The 19,199-nt window shown below is 36.5% G+C and overlaps 1 protein-coding gene across 10 annotated transcripts in view; it reads left to right on the top strand.

Moving 5' to 3' along the window:
• Positions 1–19,199, top strand: part of DOP1A (DOP1 leucine zipper like protein A) — a 111,933-nt gene that overhangs the window by 67,109 nt on the left and 25,625 nt on the right. For 9 of the 10 annotated variants that reach the window (XM_053904689.1, XM_053904686.1, XM_053904690.1 and 6 more), the window contains 9 exons: positions 3,787–4,408; positions 5,277–5,551; positions 6,759–6,911; positions 9,014–9,114; positions 10,430–10,689; positions 12,445–14,434; positions 15,263–15,374; positions 15,480–15,662; positions 17,454–17,579. In XM_053904689.1, coding sequence (XP_053760664.1) covers positions 3,787–4,408; positions 5,277–5,551; positions 6,759–6,911; positions 9,014–9,114; positions 10,430–10,689; positions 12,445–14,434; positions 15,263–15,374; positions 15,480–15,662; positions 17,454–17,579 — 3,822 coding nt within the window. The remainder of the gene's footprint in view (positions 1–3,786; positions 4,409–5,276; positions 5,552–6,758; positions 6,912–9,013; positions 9,115–10,429; positions 10,690–12,444; positions 14,435–15,262; positions 15,375–15,479; positions 15,663–17,453; positions 17,580–19,199) is intronic. The other variant, XM_053904692.1, reaches the window with a different exon arrangement.

The raw sequence follows: 19,199 nt of genomic DNA, 5'->3' as shown, positions 1-19,199 counted from the left end.
CCTATCTGCTGTTATTTATATGTGATATATATTGATTCTGTTGTAGGAAAATTCATTTTGTTCTAGTTTTCTTTAATATATACTTCTAGGATCTTCTTAGAAATTAAACTAAAATAGTTACTAATTGCTTTTTTGTTGTTGAGTGAAATTCATTCAAGTAAAGGAGGACCTTAGCATTCTCTTGATAGCATATTCAAATATGTGAATATTAACTATGTCGAAAACAAGTGGAGGCACTTATTGATGGTTACAGGTTAAGGTAAATAGGAATATCCATTCATATTAAATAAAGGACAAATAATATACTTTTATTTTTGTTTTTGTTTTGTTTTGAGAGAGAGAGAGGGCACAAGTGAGCAAGGGGCACAGAGGGGGAGAGAGAAGCAGAGCTCACCCAGGGCTCGTACTTTTTTTTTTTTTTTTTTTTTTTTTACGTAATGGTATGTTAACCTGGGAGTATGCTTTTCCCTCTCTCTTTGGTTCTCTTCTATATTCTCGGGCCATATATGTTCTTTCCTATTTTTTACGGAAGCACAATGGTTATTATCTTCACTGAAGTGTCTAAAATTTATATTTGAAAGCTGAGGGTATTTTCTTTATTTCTTTTTATTTAAAGTGTAAGTGAAACAATAATTCATTAAAAATGAATCAATTTTTCTCTCCGTGCACTTAGTACATTTTTGTAAGATCAGTGTATTGGATCTCTATACCCCTGTGTCCAAAATATGTCATGTCTTTCTCTCTTCAGAAAGACATTTTACTATAAAATAATCTGAAACATAGTTATATGATATAGACCACGCAACTAAATATTATAAATGTATATAAGTTTAACTGAATTTGTAGCTTAAATTCTATTAATAAATGTCCGTTGTTTTACGATCCTTATATGAAAAAGATCAATACAGAAATAGCAATAAGCTAATGACAATTTTATCATTTAAATAGGACTTCTTTTTAAAAATGTATTAGTACAAGGTTTTAGATGGCTGTTAACCTTAAAGGTTGACAGTTCAGTTCTGATACCTGCCTGTAAACTTTGTCATTATAATATGAAAAGTTCTCATAATAGTGATAGGCTATGATAAAAACATCATGAAGTTTAGAATCACCTAAGCTAAGCTTTTCTAATAACTTTTAACCTTATTTGCTGTATAACCTTGGGCAAGTTTTGTTTTTAACTTCCCTGAGCCCTCAGTGTTCTTAGCTTTGAAATAGAGAAAACAGCCTCTCTTTATCCAGCATGCACTCTGTATAGCCAGTGATCCAGTGGTGAAGTAGGCACAGTCCCTGCCTTCCTGACCCGTTTTTGCTAGTTGGGAGACACATATTAAACAAATAATTGCACACTTAATTACAGTCATGATAAATAAATGAAGGAGAATATAGAGTGGTAGGAATGTGGAAAATGCAGTGATGTGACCTAGACTGTGGGCCTAAAAGGCTTTCTTGAGGAAGGGTTGTTTGAGTAAAGCCCTAGAGAAAGTAGGGTGGAATGAGGTAGAAAGGAGAGAGCGCTTGGGAGAGGAAGAAACATTCCCCAAGGCTCTTGGGCAGAAAGGAACACTGCACACAGTGAGGGAGAGGTAAGTCTTCAGGTAGGCAGGGACCAGGTAATGCAGAGCCTTTTCACTCTAGCGGGGCTTTTATTCTTTATCTTAGGAGCAGTGGGAAGACACTGAAGGGTAGAAGCAAGCAACATAATAAGACTTCTATAAGAGATAAATTACTTTGCAGTATGGAGCATGGATCTCAGAAACAAAGTGGATGTGGGGAGACCTGCAGTAGTGCAGGTGAGAGGTGGTGGTAATGTGCTGACAAGATGCGGGAGTGAACACACAGGAATGGATAGATTAGCCAGACATTTAAGAGAAAAATTCAGGGTGCCTGGGTGGCTCAGTCGGTTAAGCAGTTAAGCATCCTACTCTTGATTTCGGCTCAGGTCATGGTCTCACAGTTCGTGAGATCAAGCCCCACATCAGGCTCCTCACTAGGCTTGGAAACTGCTTAAGATTCTTTCTCCGTCCCTCCCTGCTCACTTGTGTGCATGTGCGCTCCCTTTCTCTCTCTCTCAAAATAAATTAAAAAAAAAAAATCAGACCTAGTAATAGTTTGGTAAGGGTAATAAGTGATCACAAACATTTTTTGAATGTTTATTTACAAACTGGCAGGTACTAGGGGCGCCTGGGTGGCTCAATCGGTTGAGCGGCCGACTTCGGCTCGGGTCATGATCTCGCGGTCTGTGAGTTCGAGCCCCGCGTCGGGCTCTGTGCTGACAGCTCAGAGCCTGGAGCCTGTTTCAGATTCTGTGTCTCCCTCTCTCTGACCCTCCCCCGTTCATGCTCTGTCTCTCTCTGTCTCAAAAATAAGTAAACGTTAAAAAAAAAAAAAAATCAAACTGGCAGGTACTAAACCACGTGCTTTAGATATACTGTTTTACTTAATTCTCATAGCAACTGTAAAATATAGGAACTATTGTTATCTCCATTATACTTATCAGGAAACTGAGATTTTAGAGAGGTTAAATAACTTGCCAAGCTAGTAAGTGGCTGAACCTTAGCTGACTCATGGCCAGTACTCTTAACCACTATTCTGAAGTGGATATAGGGGAAGTGCCAAGGAAAGATGGAGAAGATCCCAGGGATCACCCCTAGATTTCCGTCTTCTGATTTGATGAATGGTGATGTCATTTACTGAAGCAAGGAACAGTGGGTGAGGCCCAGCTTTGTAGCAGCAGAACAATTAGTTTGTATCTTCTGTAATCTTCAATAATACCCCTTTTTAGTCACTAAAAAGTAATCTCATTCAAGTTCACATTATGCTCTGGCAAAGTCCCCAAGCAATTCATGATATGTACAACTTTTGTTTCCTTAAACTAAATCCAAAAATATGTCTGATGATTGTACTTATCCAGTCTTTGTAGGAAGGGGACGATTAATTCATTCCAGCTCTATTCCAGTACCTGGTCCATTTTTGTTTATATTATAACTTATGGTCTTCTCCCTTAGATTACAAAGTATCTTTTTGTTCCTGGTACATAATACAGTGTCTGCCATGTAACATAGGTTCAGTAACTGTTAAAAGAATGTAAGATTAATGGTAACCATTTAAGTAGCATTTTACACATTTCACATAGAAATTTCACATTCATGATTATTGAACAGATGACCTATTAGAATTTATTTCTAGTTTTTAAAATGTCTCATTCCTTGCCTCATTTAGACATTAGGAAAGTGATTTCGTGAAGCAGATTGAATAAATTGTCAGTTGTTTGAAAATAGGGATATAGATGTTAGAGATTTGTGCTATATGCATATTTTGCCTTCAAAAACCAAATCTTTGCATACAGCAAATAATTCTTAATGAATGAGTTTATTTATTTTTAATGTTTTAATTTTATTTTTGAGAGAGAGAGCACCAGCTGGGGAGGGTCAGAGAGAGAGGGAGACAGAGGATCTGAAGCAGGCTCTGCACTGTCAGCACAGATGAGGGGCCCAAACTCATGAACCATGAGATAGTGACCTCAGCTGAAGTCAGATGCTTAACTGAGCCACCCTGGTGCCCCGAGTTTATTTTAATATATTCATTAGAACTGTACCAGTATTCCCTATTATCATAGAAATATGAATCAGTTGTAGAAACTGCTCTAAGATTCAGCCGAACGTGTAGATTAAGTTTTGAACCATGTAATCTAAACTGACTTCTCTCAATGTGGCCATTTCTAATTTTTAATTTCTAATATATGCATTTAATCACTTAGCCTTTGCTCTTTTTAATCACTACCAGGTATCATCAGTGTCTCTTGAAAATCCTACTGAAGTATTTGAAGATGGAGAAAACCCACCAAGCAGTCGATCATCAGAGAGTGGATTTACTGAGTTTATACAGTATCAAGCAGACCGAAGTGATGATATCGACAGAGACCTGAGTGAGGGGCAGGGGACAGCTGCCATTCCCATCGGTAGCACATCCTCTGAGACCGAAACGGCCTCCACCGTAGGATCTGAAGAAACCATCATCCAGGCCCCTTCCATAGTCACCCAGGGCACAGCACCCCGAAGTGGGAAGACAGCCCAAAAAACTGCAATGCAGTGTTGCTTGGAGTATGTCCAGCAGTTTCTCACTAGACTTATCAACCTCTACATCATTCAGGGCAACTCTTTTTCTCAGGCTTTGGCTACAGAGCATTCAGGGGATCTCAGTAGAGAGCAAGAAGAGACTTCAAAATGGGATAGGGATTCCCATGGAGATGTAAAGGAGAGAAACATAAGTAAACAGAAAACTTCAAAAGAATACCTTTCTGCCTTCCTTTCTGCCTGCCAGCTCTTCCTGGAGTGCTCCAGTTTCCCAGTTTACATTGCTGAGGGGAACCATACTTCAGACCTACATTCTGAGAAGTCTGAGACTGGTAAGGTCATCTTGGTTTTATTTATATTTGAATCTTTTTTATAGCATGCTTTTTATTTACTTTTTTTTTTTAAACACTCAGAATTAAAACTAAGATTTTTTTTAGCCAGTTAATTTTTTAAAGTGTTATTTTAATTTGTAGATTTTTTAAAATTATTTATTATTTTGAGAGAGCGCAAAAGTAGGGGAGGGACAGAGAGAGAGAGAGAATCCCAGGCAGGCTCTACATGATAGGTGCAGTGCCCAATGCAGGGCTTGAACTCACGAACTCTGAGATCATGACCTAAGCTGAATTCAGATGCTTGACTGACTGTACCACCCCTAATTTTTTTAGGCACCCCTAGTATTTTTAATGAAATATTGTCTTTATGGGGAGATAATACATGTTGGCATATTGGAAAATTGTGTGATTTTGATGTCTTTCACAGTGTACTTACAAGTGAGTCGAAGGTAAGAAGGAAATTAACTTCTTTCTCTGGAGAAAAGTAACATATCATTTAGATCCATTGGTTTCCTTTATTAAGACTAATATCATAAGAGTTTACCGTTATTTAAATTTTTATATATGCATACAGAGTGCAGTGAGTGAGTACTACATAATATCTGTTGGTTAATATACTGTTTTTTAGGACAGGGGAATACATTATATGATGTGGCATAAGAAAATTACATACTAAAAAAGTGTATGGGATTCTTGTTGCTGCTTTATTTTCTTAAAGCTCCAGTCTAGGTGAGAAACCTTGGTTTTACTAACAGATCAAGGCCTAAAGGTGTTGAGAGGAGGTGCTTTGTTTTGAAATGTACCTGGACGTTGGTGTATGTGTGAAAGGTTTAGTGTGATGAACTCCATCTTCCATCTTTTGTTTCAGACTGGGAGCACGTGCAGCCTCCGCTGTGGCTCCAGACCCTGATGAACGCTTGCAGCCAAGCAAGTGATTTCAGTGTGCAGAGTGTTGCTATTTCATTAGTCATGGACCTGGTGGGACTGACTCAGTCTGTGGCCATGGTCACTGGGGAGAACATCAACAGTGTGGAGCCTGCACAGCCCTTAAGTCCAAACCAGGGAAGAGTGGCGGTAGTTATTAGACCTCCCCTCACTCCAGGCAATCTGAGATACATTGCTGAGAAGACTGAATTTTTCAAGGTAAATTCTGAGGAATACATGCATGACTAAGGTGGTACTTGACTTAGATTGCTTACCAGAGATCTGAAAGATGATAATCAGGCTTCGTTGAATACCTGTTAATATTACAATGTCTAGAAAAAGATACCACACTTCATCTGTACTGCTTTGCCAATCTTGTCCCCAGTTTTGCTAGAGGGAAAAAGGATGAGAGGAGATGAGGATGAGGTTAGGGAAGGCAAGTATTAAGCCTCCAAAGCCACAGAAGGAGTAATTTCAGCTAAAAAAGAGGTTAAGTCCATTTATACAATAAAACTTATTTCGACATGACGTGCTTATGACACTTTTGCTTTTCGTAGAGTATAACCTCAGCTCTCCAAAACTCCCAGGAAAAATTTTTCTGACTCTGTATTGTTTGATTATTATCTGTGGTATATGATGCCATTCAGAAAAAAAAAAAAAGTACAGTTTTTGATTTTTATCACAGCAGTATAGATGATACCCTCTACATAGAAAGAACATTAAGTATATTGGATTGTATTACATATTAGGCAGGTAGATGCTTTATACATAAAAAAAATTGTTTTAATTTTATCTCAGTTCAAGTCATTGTGCCCCACCAGATAGTCCTTGCTGCTAAAGTTGGTTTCTGTAACAACGGTACAACAGTAAACCCTGAAGATGGTTACGTTTTTATTAATGCTGTCATAGATCATCAAGTGCTTTGTTAACACGTGTAGCTCTAAAATACATACAACCTGTTTTATATAAGCTTCAGTAATTTGGATATTTGAACTGTAAATTATATTTTACTTTCTAACCTATAACCATAAATATTGTATTCAATGTGAGATTTGTATCCTCTTAAGGATAATGTATTCTAGCAGCACTTTACTAAATGTCACTAAAATAGTGAAGTGGGGTCTTCTCTGGGCCCTGCAGAAAGTTCTTCCATGTTTGATTTTTAAAATAAGTATCATTAGGGAGGGATCTTAAAAGAATAAAAATAATCATTAAAGGTCTATCTTAAGAGGTTCTAACGACCTCGATGACCAAAAAGTGAGCACATGTAAAGCTATACTTTTAAATCTCATCCTTGTAGCATAATGAACATTGAAGACCTTGAATGGCATTCAGAGGCTTGTTTGTACCTAACAGGAAATGCTTACTAAATAAGTTTTAATGTGTGGTTTGGTAACACTGTCACTTTGACAATCTTTTTCTGTAGCATGTAGCTTTAACATTGTGGGATCAGCTGGGAGATAGGACACCTCAGCACCATCAGAAAAGTGTGGAACTGTTTTATCAACTACATAACTTGGTTCCTTCTTCTAGCATCTGTGAGGATGTTATAAGTCAGCAGTTAACCCATAAAGATAAGGTAAATTCTTTTTTCATCTTGACCCACCCCCACCTACCTGACTCCCATTATACCAAAAGGTAAATTAAAGAAACTGTAAGAAAATTATTGTAGCTAGTATCTGATTAGAGATTGTGTAAATTCATTCAGAGTGATCTTCATATGTTTAAAACAAATTTGTTCTGTCCTTTTTAATTTTATTTATTTAATTTAATTTAATTTTATCTTATCTTATCTTCATTTTATTTTTTTGAGAGAGAGTGCACACACCCAAGCGGGGTGGGACAGAGGGAGAGAGAGAATCTTAAGCAGGCTCCATGCCCAGTATAGAGCCCAGTGTGGGGCTCAGTCCCACAACCCTGAGTCATTACCTGAGCAGAAATCACTAGTTACATGCTCATCCTACTGAGCCACACAGGCACTCCATTTTGTCCTTTAGAAGAAAGTTCTTTGCAAAAGCATCAGTAATATGAAAAATCTAGTAACCCAAAATCAAATACTAGGTTTATTTCTTGGTTCAGGACACCATTTGTAGGCAGTGATGATTAAAGTTGTTGCTGGTCCAAGTTCTTAGACCATTTAAAGAGGAAGCAGTAGCCTTGGTTATGGAACTATGCATATATTAACTGATGTATGTGAAATGATGTATGTGTGAAGTTACATTTATAAGCCATAGAATGCTAATATATGAGATTATATTATTTGTATTATAGTATCCAAAATAAGGATTTTGTATCCCAATGTACATGAAATGGTCAATAAGTCAGTGAGAGTAAAGGTGATAGAGTCATTGGTACACCTGACAAGCTGGAACTTTCAATCTGGTTGATCTCTTTGGGGCAGTTTAATGAAGTGTGTGATCGTCCCATGCCTTGTCTGTAACATAAATCAAAGATTTTATTGAACAGCTTTTAGAGGTGTATCACCCTAATTTTTAACAACTCTAAATGCAAGTGAGTTTGAGTCATTCAGAAAGGCATAGGGTTAAGTAAATGAAGCTTTTGTCCAGGAAGGAAGTGGCAAATGAAGCAGAATATGAGAGGCATGAAAGTTTATTGCAAGAAAAATGTTAAAATTCTATTTCTGCTTCAACACATTTTCTCAAAAATTTTTAGGAATAAAATGTTTAATAAAGACTTGGCATTTAATTTGTTTACATTAAGTGTAAATCTAGGACAAATTATATACCTGTTTACTTGTGTAACATTTCTAAAGAAATACTAACTTCTGAATAAAGGTATTATACATCCATGAAAAAAAAATTAAGATACTGTTATTACTTTTTAATATGTTGATGTATAAACATGGGCTTCATAGGAAAAGCATGTATTAGACCCATAGAAAAAAAGGAAGTACCCCTCAAATTAATCACAAACAATTGAGACCGTTACAGTCCCTGATTTTGGAGGGCTTTTACTTGAAGAATTCCGCAGATGCTACAGGAACACTATGAAAAGCTTGATAACTTCACAGTTTCTACCTGATTTATATTCATTTATGTTCATTATCTAACACCAAGTGCTGGTCTTTCTAAATCATTTATTTTTCCATTATTCTGTCCATTGTTACCATAACACTTAACATTTTCCAAATAATCTCAAAATGATGTTTTTCTTATAGAAATAATTTTTTAGGTGTCTAAATTTTTGAATCTAATAAGCCAGCTTTATAAGTAGTGATCAATTCATTTGAGATAATATATAATTTCTGGGAGCAAAAATAAATTGTAGGGTATAATAAAATAAATTTTGACTACTAAGTATTTTTGTTAAAATAAGGGAAAAATGCTTCCAATACTGAAGATATTATAACATGAACTTTATTAGCTTTTTCCATCCCCTGTTACATAATAATCTAGAAAACTGGTTACCTAGTCTAAACTAAATAATAACAATTTCTGAGGTAGTGTGAGATGACTTTTTAGGTTTAATATTTCTAAGTTGTTTTTTGTTTTTTTTTTTTACATTTCTACTTTCATAAAAATAGTTTTATTGTGTGGTGTAGTGAGTACTGTGAACATCGAACCTAATACTGTCTCTTAAATTGCTATTTTGATTTTGATAAAATCGCTTAATATCTTTAAGGGAGAAAAAAATAATTTAATCTCCCATATTCCTCCTCAGAAAATAAGGATGGAAGCACATGCAAAGTTTGCAGTTCTTTGGCATCTGACAAGGGATCTCCATATAAATAAGTCGTCATCTTTTGCACGTTCTTTTGACAGGTTGGTTACATTTGATACTCGGATTTTACAGTCAGGTATTTCAGTGTCTCTTTTCTTGAATCCTCTGCCTAATTTGGCAGGGGTGCAAGATAGCAATCTACAGATATTATAAAGAGAGCTTATAAATTATTTTTTAAAAAATCTAAGCTATATTAAAATGCATGGCTTTGAAGCACCCAGATCCCCTTTCTTTTACTGGATGACTATTCAACAAGACCCCTGCTATGTGCCAGGCAGCATTCTAGGTGTCAGGGATACAGCAATGGGTCTGTATTCACAGAGAAATTTCAACATAAACAGTAGATGATGTAACTGTTTCTCTAACAGTTATTTTCAGTCTTCTGCCTGAACTGGACATCATAAGTCTAAAGCTAAAATATACACCCCTTCCATGGATTCAGAGAACCTGCAGCTGCCTGAGAGTAGTTTTGCTACTTGTCTACACCACTCGAGATGACTCATCCCCCAAATATGAGGTTTGCCTTAACTTCCAAGGAGATGCTATGTATAGGTAGACTGAGATACTGGCCCAGGATAGCAGTCTCACCACCATAGAGGAGGCCACAGATGTGACAGCTTAAAGCCCAGCCCAGGATCAGATATGTGCTTTACTGGACATTATTCAGACATTACTTTTTCAACATCACCATTTTTAAGTGATTTGGTATTGAACTAGTACAATGAACTATGCCTTTGGCCTAGGTACTTTACAAATACCATCTCTCATTTGGTGACTGCCTTTTCTCATCATCCAAGTGAGGCACTGAAGGACCAGAGAAATAAGTGTCTTGCCCAAGACCACCCATGATGTAGAGCTAGTAGCCCAGATTTGAATCTCGGGTTTTCAGATTCCAAGCCACACCTCCATAACTTTCACAGAAGTTCTTTCTTTGAGTTAAGCACACAGGTTTGCCTCATAAAGAGATTGGGCACAGCAGAGCATGGAAGTAGTGTTAACTTGCACAGAGTTCAGTATTTGGTGATATGAGCAGGAGTACATTGGTGAAACAAAACTAAGTTTTTTTTCTCCCTTGTTCATTAGTACTTATCTTATAAAAGTAATGTATGCTTGGGAAATTAAAACACAAGTATATAAGAAAAGGGAAAAGACGATTTTCTCCTTTTTCATATCTACTGAGACTGTAGGGATTAAGATTATTAAAATGATGTGGTCAAAAGTTTTTCTGAAGTATGACTACTTTTAAAAAGTTAATTAAAAATAAAACTTACAGTAATATTGGTTTAAGAAAAACTAGAGTGTGACAATTAAAGTAGATGTTTTGTTCTTTGTTTTAATTATTGGTGTTTATTGTAGGTCACTGTTCATCATGTTAGATAGCCTTAACAGTCTCGATGGTTCCACCAGCTCTGTGGGACAAGCCTGGCTGAACCAAGTGCTACAAAGACATGATATTGCAAGAGTTTTGGAACCATTGCTATTGCTCCTGCTTCATCCCAAAACTCAGAGGGTTTCAGTGCAGCGTGTACAAGCAGAACGCTATTGGAATAAGGCTCCCTATTATCCCGGAGAAGAGAGTGACAAGCATTTCATGCAAAATTTTGCCTGCAGCAATGGTGAATATCACATGGAAGTAGAACAGCTTTATTTAGAATTAAGTTATTAAAATGAAATGAGAAGTGAACACAATAGTGATTGGCAACAGTGAGGTTTTCTCCATGGACTTATTTTCTCCCGTCCATGTGTACTGGCAGTGCTCACGTGGGCCCATGCCAGAATGTACTTCATCAATGGTCATCTTAGAGGACTTGGATTTCTCTTATCAGTTGACTCTTTCAAGGAAGGAGTCAGCACAGCTTTCAGAGACAGTCTTCAATTTTGATGGAATACCTTTAGAGTTTAATGAGCAATTTTGGTTTTGCGAGGCTCTAGAGATACTTCACTGGGAATAAAAAAAAAAGCTTGTAATGCCCATTTGTATTTCATGAGTCATTTTCCTCATCTGTGAAATGGGAATAGTAGTGTACCCACCTTTCCAGGCTTCATTGTGAACATAACACATAGTCCTGTTTGTGACTGCAAACAAATGTCTACAAATGTTTAGTGCAGACTGGCCTATCATAAGTGTTAGTTAGGTGTTCACTATTATTACTTGGAAGTCTACATTTTACAAATTGTCGAGTGAGGACATCTACAATACAGTGATAATGGGTCCTTAGATTAACTTATTATACTTTAGGGACAAAAGATTCTCACAAAACTCATTCACATCTTGACTAATAATCCTGGGAGGTAATAAAAAGGTCATTTTACCGAGCAGGTAGAGATGCTTAGCGGGCCAGGGCTTTCTCAAAGTCCCATGGCTGCTGTGTGATGAAGCTGCAGCTACACCATCATGCCCCCATTTCATCTTTAATGTGTTTCTACAGAGTATGGACAGAGCCCTCTATAGAGCCCGACTTTCCACTGCTTCCCCTGAGTCTTCTCAGAGCCTGTTCTACCCTTCCTATTGCCTGAACTTCTTTCTGCTAGCCCTTTACCCGCTGCCATTCCTGCCTGTCTGCTGAATTCTCACCTTTCCTCCGAGATTGATCTCCTTACCTGTAGGGTCATGATGCTTTCCCTGAATTCTATAACATTTGCTTTGTAATACTCATATGGAACTAAGCCTTTTGCTCTTTCTTAAAAGAATGCCATCAGCACTGTATGCTCTCCAAAAAGTACAGAAATGGATGAATATATTTGTGATCCCCTACCAAGTTCAAACTCTAGAGAGAGCAATGATGTCTTTTCCTTCTCTCACCCTCATTGTCTCTTGATTTAGGGCCCTACTTATAATTCATAAATGTTGAATATTGATAATATTGATAATTTGTAAATATTGAATTTTATTGAAATCAAGCTTATATATGTGTGTGTGTATATATATACATATACGTATGTGTGTATATATATATATATACATATCAACTACTGAAGTATTTGAATTCTTAGAAATAAAATAATTAAGGGAAATATTACACAGGGAGGAAAAAACAAAATTTTGAACTGCAGTAAAAAAAAAAAAAAAAGATACCTTATTTGGGAGTAAGGGCAAATTTTGATATTGTAGCTGTTTTTAATGTGTTGTTTTATTTAATTCAATTAAATAATACTCCTTCTATTGTTGAGTTGTCTTTACTAAATTCTAGTTAATAGTCATCTACATAATTTTCTAACTTAAAGGGTCTAAAATAGTAACAAAATGTAATTTTCGTAGGAAGGTATAAGGTGATGAAGCTAATGATTAAGAATCTTGAGTTCAGTCTACATTTCAATCATTTTAATGTATTTTATCTTTTTCCTTCTTTACTATTTTTCTCATATGCCAGTAAGCCAAGTACAACTCATTGCATCTAAAGGAAGTGGTGAAAAGCCACTCACTATGGACGAAATAGAGAACTTTAGTCTCACTGTTAATCCATTGAGTGACAGACTTTCCCTTCTAAGTACCAGCAGTGAGACAATTCCAATGGTTGTATCTGATTTTGATCTTCCAGACCAGCAGATAGAAGTACTTCAGAGTTCCGACTCTGGATGCTCACAGTCCTCTGCTGGGGACAACTTGAGTTACGAAGTAGATCCTGAAAATGTGAACGCCCAAGAAGATTCTCAAGTGCCAGGTGCAAGCTCCCCAGATGATGATGTTCAGCAGGTAGTGTTTGACCTGATATGTAAAGTCGTAAGTGGCCTCGAAGCAGAATCTGCATCATTGACTTCTCAGTTAGAAATGGAAGCTGTGCCCCCAGAGTACAGTGATGTAGGTCCAGGTGAGGAGGCTCTTAAAACTGACGAGCAGTCTGCTCCACAGGATCAGAGTGCTTTGCTGAGTAACGACAGTTCTCAGTTGCTGGCTGTGTCTGCAGAGGGAGGCCGTGAGTGTGTGGCAAATGGAATCTCCAGAAATAGTTCCTCACCTTGTATTTCAGGAACCACACAGATTCTCCAGGACTCTAATGCTGCTTCCATAGAAACTAAATCCAGGCAGAGGAGTCACAGCAGTATTCAGTTCAGCTTCAAAGAAAAATTATCAGAAAAAGTCTCCGAGAAAGAGACCATTGTTAAGGAGTCAGGTAAACAACCGGGAGCAAAACCTAAAGTAAAACTTGCCAGAAAAAAGGATGACGACAAGAAAAAAGCTTCAAATGAGAAACTCAAACAAACCAGTGTATTCTTCAGCGATGGTCTGGATTTAGAGAACTGGTACAGCTGTGGAGAAGGAGAGATTTCTGAAATTGAGAGTGATATGGGTTCTCCAGGATCACGGAAATCTCCCCATTTCAACATCCACCCACTCTATCAGCATGTGCTTCTGTATCTCCAGTTGTATGATTCATCAAGGACTCTGTATGCTTTTTCTGCCATCAAAGCCATCCTGAAAACTAACCCTATTACTTTTGTAAATGCCATTTCAACCACTAGTGTAAATAATGCATATACCCCTCAGTTGTCTCTGCTTCAGAATCTCTTGGCCAGACACCGGATTTCTGTTATGGGCAAAGACTTTTATAGTCACATTCCAGTAGACTCTAATCATAACTTCCGGAGTTCTATGTACATAGAAATTCTTATTTCCCTCTGCTTATATTACATGAGAAGCCATTACCCAACTCACGTCAAGGTCACTGCACAAGATTTAATAGGCAATCGAAACATGCAGATGATGAGCATAGAAATTTTGACACTTCTCTTTACTGAGCTGGCAAAAGTAATAGAAAGCTCAGCAAAGGGTTTCCCTAGTTTTATCTCTGACATGTTATCTAAGTGCAAAGTTCAGAAAGTGATTCTTCACTGTTTGCTGTCATCTATCTTTAGTGCACAGAAATGGCATAGTGAGAAAATGGCAGGTAAAAACATGGTTGCTGTGGAAGAAGGTTTCTCAGAAGACAGCCTTATCAATTTCTCAGAGGATGAATTTGACAATGGCAGCACACTCCAGTCACAGCTTCTTAAAGTGCTTCAGAGGCTCATTGTTCTAGAACACCGGGTAATGACTATCCCCGAAGAGAATGAAACGGGTTTCGATTTCGTTGTATCTGACCTGGAACACATCAATCCCCATCAGCCCATGACTTCTCTTCAGTATTTGCATGCTCAGCCAATTACATGTCAAGGCATGTTCCTCTGTGCAGTAATACGAGCTTTGCATCAACACTGTGCTTGTAAGATGCACCCACAGTGGATTGGTTTAATCACATCTACTCTGCCTTACATGGGAAAAGTTCTACAGAGAGTGGTTGTTTCTGTGACACTACAGCTTTGCAGAAATTTAGATAATCTAATTCAGCAGTACAAATACGAAACAGGATTATCTGATAGTAGGTAAGCATTGATTTTTAACTTTATCATGGACATTTTTCACATTAGGACTACTTAATCATCCAGAAAGCCCGTTATAATTTGAGTACAGAAATTAATGGTATCAGTAGGTTACAAATAGTATATTATTTCCACGAAGAAGGAAACTCACCCTGAGGAAGAGTGTCAATAAAAGAATTAAGTATGGAAAGGAGGAGGAAGATTTAAAGAGGCCTTTTTTCTCCTAAGGGAAGAAACATTAATTTAGATGTTCTTGAACGAGCTGGCGAAACTAATACAAAGCCCAGCAAAGGGTTTCCCTAGTTTTAAATGATAAATTATCTAAGTAGAAATTAATTGCACACTAAAATTGATTTTAAATTAAAAATAATTGCTTTCCTGTCTGATTTTATTTCTTGTTTCTGATCTTCATGGTTTAGTGGTGAATTCCACCTGTATCCCCGTGTTTAATTAGTCTGTCAGAAATTAGTCAAATGTTTCATCGACTAGTATTTAATCTCCTATATAACCTTAGCTACTACATGTAAAATATAAGAAAATTGCCTTTATCAGTTAATATTGATATGCCTGCTGTTACACAGTTGCTAGAGATTTACTAGCTATATTTGTTTACTTCGTATTGAATTTGTTTAGCCAAAGAACTCTAGTACAACTCACTCACTTCATAGATTGGGATGTAAAAGCTTCTAATTTATGCTCTTAGTCATTTATTTATGTAATTTTTATTGAGCACCTACTCTGTGCCTAGCACATGCTGGACATTTACCATTGATTAAAACATGAATTTGTCTTTCACAGAACTTGTGTTCAACTGAGTACATTTTATTTCAGGCCTCTGTGGATGGCATCAATCATTCCACCAGATATGATTCTTACTCTTTTAGAAGGGATCACAGCCATTATTCATTACTGTTTGTTGGATCCTACTACTCAGTATCACCAAGTAAGACTGCACAAATATTTGATTCCTTTTTCAAGATTGAGGTCTAGTAAGTAGCCACTTATAAACTTCAGTAAGTGATATGTATTTTTCCCCTGACTTTAATAGCTTTTGGTCAACGTAGACCAAAAACACTTGTTTGAAGCCCGCAGTGGAATCCTCTCCATCCTTCACATGATCATGTCCTCTGTGACTTTGCTCTGGAGCATCCTGCATCAGGCTGATTCCTCAGAAAAGATGGCTGTTGCTGCCTCTGCGTCTGTCACCACTATTAATCTTGGAGCCACAAAGGTTAGACAATTCACACTTCATCTGTGGAGCTCAAGAGAACATTCAAGGACTTTCCTAAAGATTGTATTCACCATCTCGTGAAAAGATTGTATGCAGCATGCTGCATAAATTAATTAATTCTCAAATAATTTTAACTATTTCATTGAGAAATATATCACAAATTTCACCCATTGTAAGTGTATACAGTACAATGATTTTTTTTCTTAGTACATGGACAGTTTTCTAGTACATTGTCACCACAATTTTTGAACATGTTCATCACCACAAAAAGATTCCAGGGCCCATTTGCAGTCACTCCCTATTTTCATCACCAACTCCAACCAACCATTAACCTGTTTTCTCTACATATAAGTTTGGTTTTTTTGGACATTTTTTATAAATGAAATCACATCTTATTTAGTCTTTTGTATCTGGCTTCTTTTATGTGACAAAATGTTTTTGAGGTTCGTTCATACATATTATAATTTTGTTCCCTTTATTGAGGATTTTTAAAGTTGACATTTTAATATGCAAAGTCCTCCTGGAAAACAGTTTAGCAACATGTACAGAGAACTTAAAAAATTTGGTAGTCTGACCTAGTAAGCTACTTTAGTAATCAGTTCTAAGGCAATCAAAATTAGGCAAAGATATATTATAGATAGATGGATAGATAGATATCTTTATATATCTTTATAGCCTTATTTAGTGGCACAAAGATCCTAAACAGTAAATAAGGAAAAGGTTAAATTAACTCTTTTAGTGTTATATTATGTAGCTACTAATAATTGCACTTTTTTTTTTTAAGTTTTTTTTTTTTTATATATTTACTTATTTTTTGAGAGAGAGCACAAGTCAGGGAGGGGCAGAGAGAGGAAACACAGAATCTGAAGCAGGCTCCAGGCCCTGAGCTTTCAGCACAGAGCCCGGTGCGGGGCTCAAACTCAAGAGCTGTGAGATCATGACCTGAGCTGAAGTCGGACGCTCAACTGACTGAGCCACCCAGGGGCCCCTAATAATTGCAGTTTTGAAAAAATCTTAGTGGATGGAGAATGTATAAAACTACTGACACTATCATGTTACATAATTGAACAAATCTTATATTTATAATTACATGAAAAATTATATGCAGTATAATGTAGTATAGTAGTAATAGTAATATATTAATGTAGTAATAGTGATTATCTCAGGATGATGTGATTAATGGTTGAGTTTAAAATTTTTTTTTCTCATACTCAGGCATTTTCCAAATTTTCTACTTTATATTTAGAGGAAAATTATATTTCAAGGCATATTATTCAATTATTCAATTGAATAATAATATGTTGAATTTGACAACTTTTGTCAAGTTACCTGTTCTTACTCCTTGACCTGACTCCCTAGATCTGGGAATAATGGGAGCACAACTGAAATTGAGGGAAGGAGAAGAGTGGAAACTTTTCCACCATTAGAAAGTTTTATCTAAGTACTTAGGTTTAGATTAAACTTTGTTTTTCTTTTGTATAACTTTAAAAAAAAACCACTTTTCTTTTTTAAAGAAATCGACATCAAATGTAATTGAACTTCATATATAGTGTTTTCCTATTATTTCTAGAGACTGTTGCATTTGGCTGATTGGCAGTTGTCATTATATAGTGTCATTATATAGTGTCAAATATAGAAATTTTCTTTTCCAATTAAAATGACCATGATTGCATCTCTTAACACTATTAAAATTTCCTCTACTGTTATTTAGGTAGCAAAACATGAAAGTATTATATATTATTTTTAAAAAAACAACTAAAATCCACTTGTCATTTGTTTAAATTGTTTTAGAACTTGAGACAACAGATCCTTGAATTATTGGGCCCCATTTCAATGAATCATGGTGTTCATTTTATGGCTGCTATTGCATTTGTGTGGAATGAAAGAAGACAAAACAAAACGACCACGAGGACCAAGGTATGTGTTCAGCCATTTGATATTTTTATTTTCGTTTGATAAGCATTTGGTGAGTACATGCCAATTTTCAAGTCTCCATTAATGGCAGTGGGGCTGGGGTGGGATGAGGAGTGGAAACGATAGTTTTTCTATAGGTTTAGATAATGATGTATTGCCTAAATGCCTTGAGTATAAAAATAATTATTTTATGTAAAAAAAAGAAATTAGTATGATATTAACTATATTTTAGAGGGAAAAGTTAACATAGTACAGTGTATTTTTTAAATGTTTATCATTTAGGAATGATATGGAGAGTTTTCATCTTGACTAGTTTTTCATTAAGACATGATAGCTTAAGGAGTTTGTTTCTAAATGTAATTAGTATATTGGTTTAACTGGATTGTATATGTGAAATTGTTGCTTTGTGAGTTTGAAAGCTCAAAAGTGTTCTTTGTTGGAAATACGTAGTGGCTCATTAGAATATTAGGCTATTAAATAATTAACATTCACATAAGATATATGATTTGTCTAGTTTAAGGTTTCTGATCTGTTATTTTTGTGCTGATTTCACATTACATATATGTTGAAGTTTCAAAAGGAATAAAAGTAAATGAACATTGCTACTTAGGACACTTTTTTGCATGTGAGGATCCAGTAGCAGATACTACATTAGACAGAACAGAAATCCTGGACTATTTAAAATCAGCCAAGGACCTGTGGTTTAACAAGGCATATCAAACACATGCATTTTTCTCTGCTCTTCTTTCAAAAATGAGAGTAAAAGAATTTAGAAAGACATAAACCCACAATGACAGAACTTGAGGGAGTTGACCACAGAAAAATAAGAAGTATCAACAAAATTTTCCAAGATGAAAAACAACAGATCTGTGTGGTAACAGATTTAGTAGAGAAAATTGATAGTCTACATTGCTGTAAAAAAGGAACCACTTGCCCCTGTAAAACTACAGATGGTCTCTGGAAGTAGAAATCTTACGCACTTTTTTTTTTTAATGTTTTTATTTATTTTGGGGAGACAGATCATGAGCAGAGTAGGGGCAGAGAGAGAGAGGGACACACAGAATCAGGAGCATGCTCTGACAGCACAGAGCCTGACACGGGGCTCGAACTCTTGAAACTGTGAGATCATGACCTGAGCTGAAGTCAGACACTTAACTGACTGAGCTACCCAGGTGCCTCAGAAATGTCACGTACTTCTGAAGACAAAGTGTTGGGATGGGGTGAAATCTGGAGGATTAATGAAAATTTATATAAGGAACAACTAGACCACTTCTAGATCCCTTTTCCCCAACCCAAGCCACCACCCACTCTCTTACCCTACCCAAGCAAGAGACTGGAGCCAAGTTTGCTGTGTGAAGACTTTGGTCAAGAAAGGCTCTGAACCTGAGAGCACAAGATTCACAGGGATAGACATTAGACTTCATGATGAAAACAGGGGCATTTGCAACAAGTTTACATACTGAAAAATGGGCATCAGCCTCACCCCAGTGAGGTGGCAGGAAGCAGTACTGCCCTTAGGTAGGAATTTTGAGCATTCACCTCTAGGAAAATGACCTGACCAAGAAAAAAAGACCTATAGTTGCTGAAGTTTTTGAGTCTACTAACAAAACACCAGTCTCAGGC

Source organism: Panthera pardus, unplaced genomic scaffold (genome assembly GCF_024362965.1).
Source record: "Panthera pardus isolate Hobbes unplaced genomic scaffold, ASM2436296v1 HiC_scaffold_17, whole genome shotgun sequence".
NCBI lineage: Eukaryota > Metazoa > Chordata > Mammalia > Carnivora > Felidae > Panthera > Panthera pardus.
This window is presented reverse-complemented; position numbering and strand designations above follow the sequence as displayed.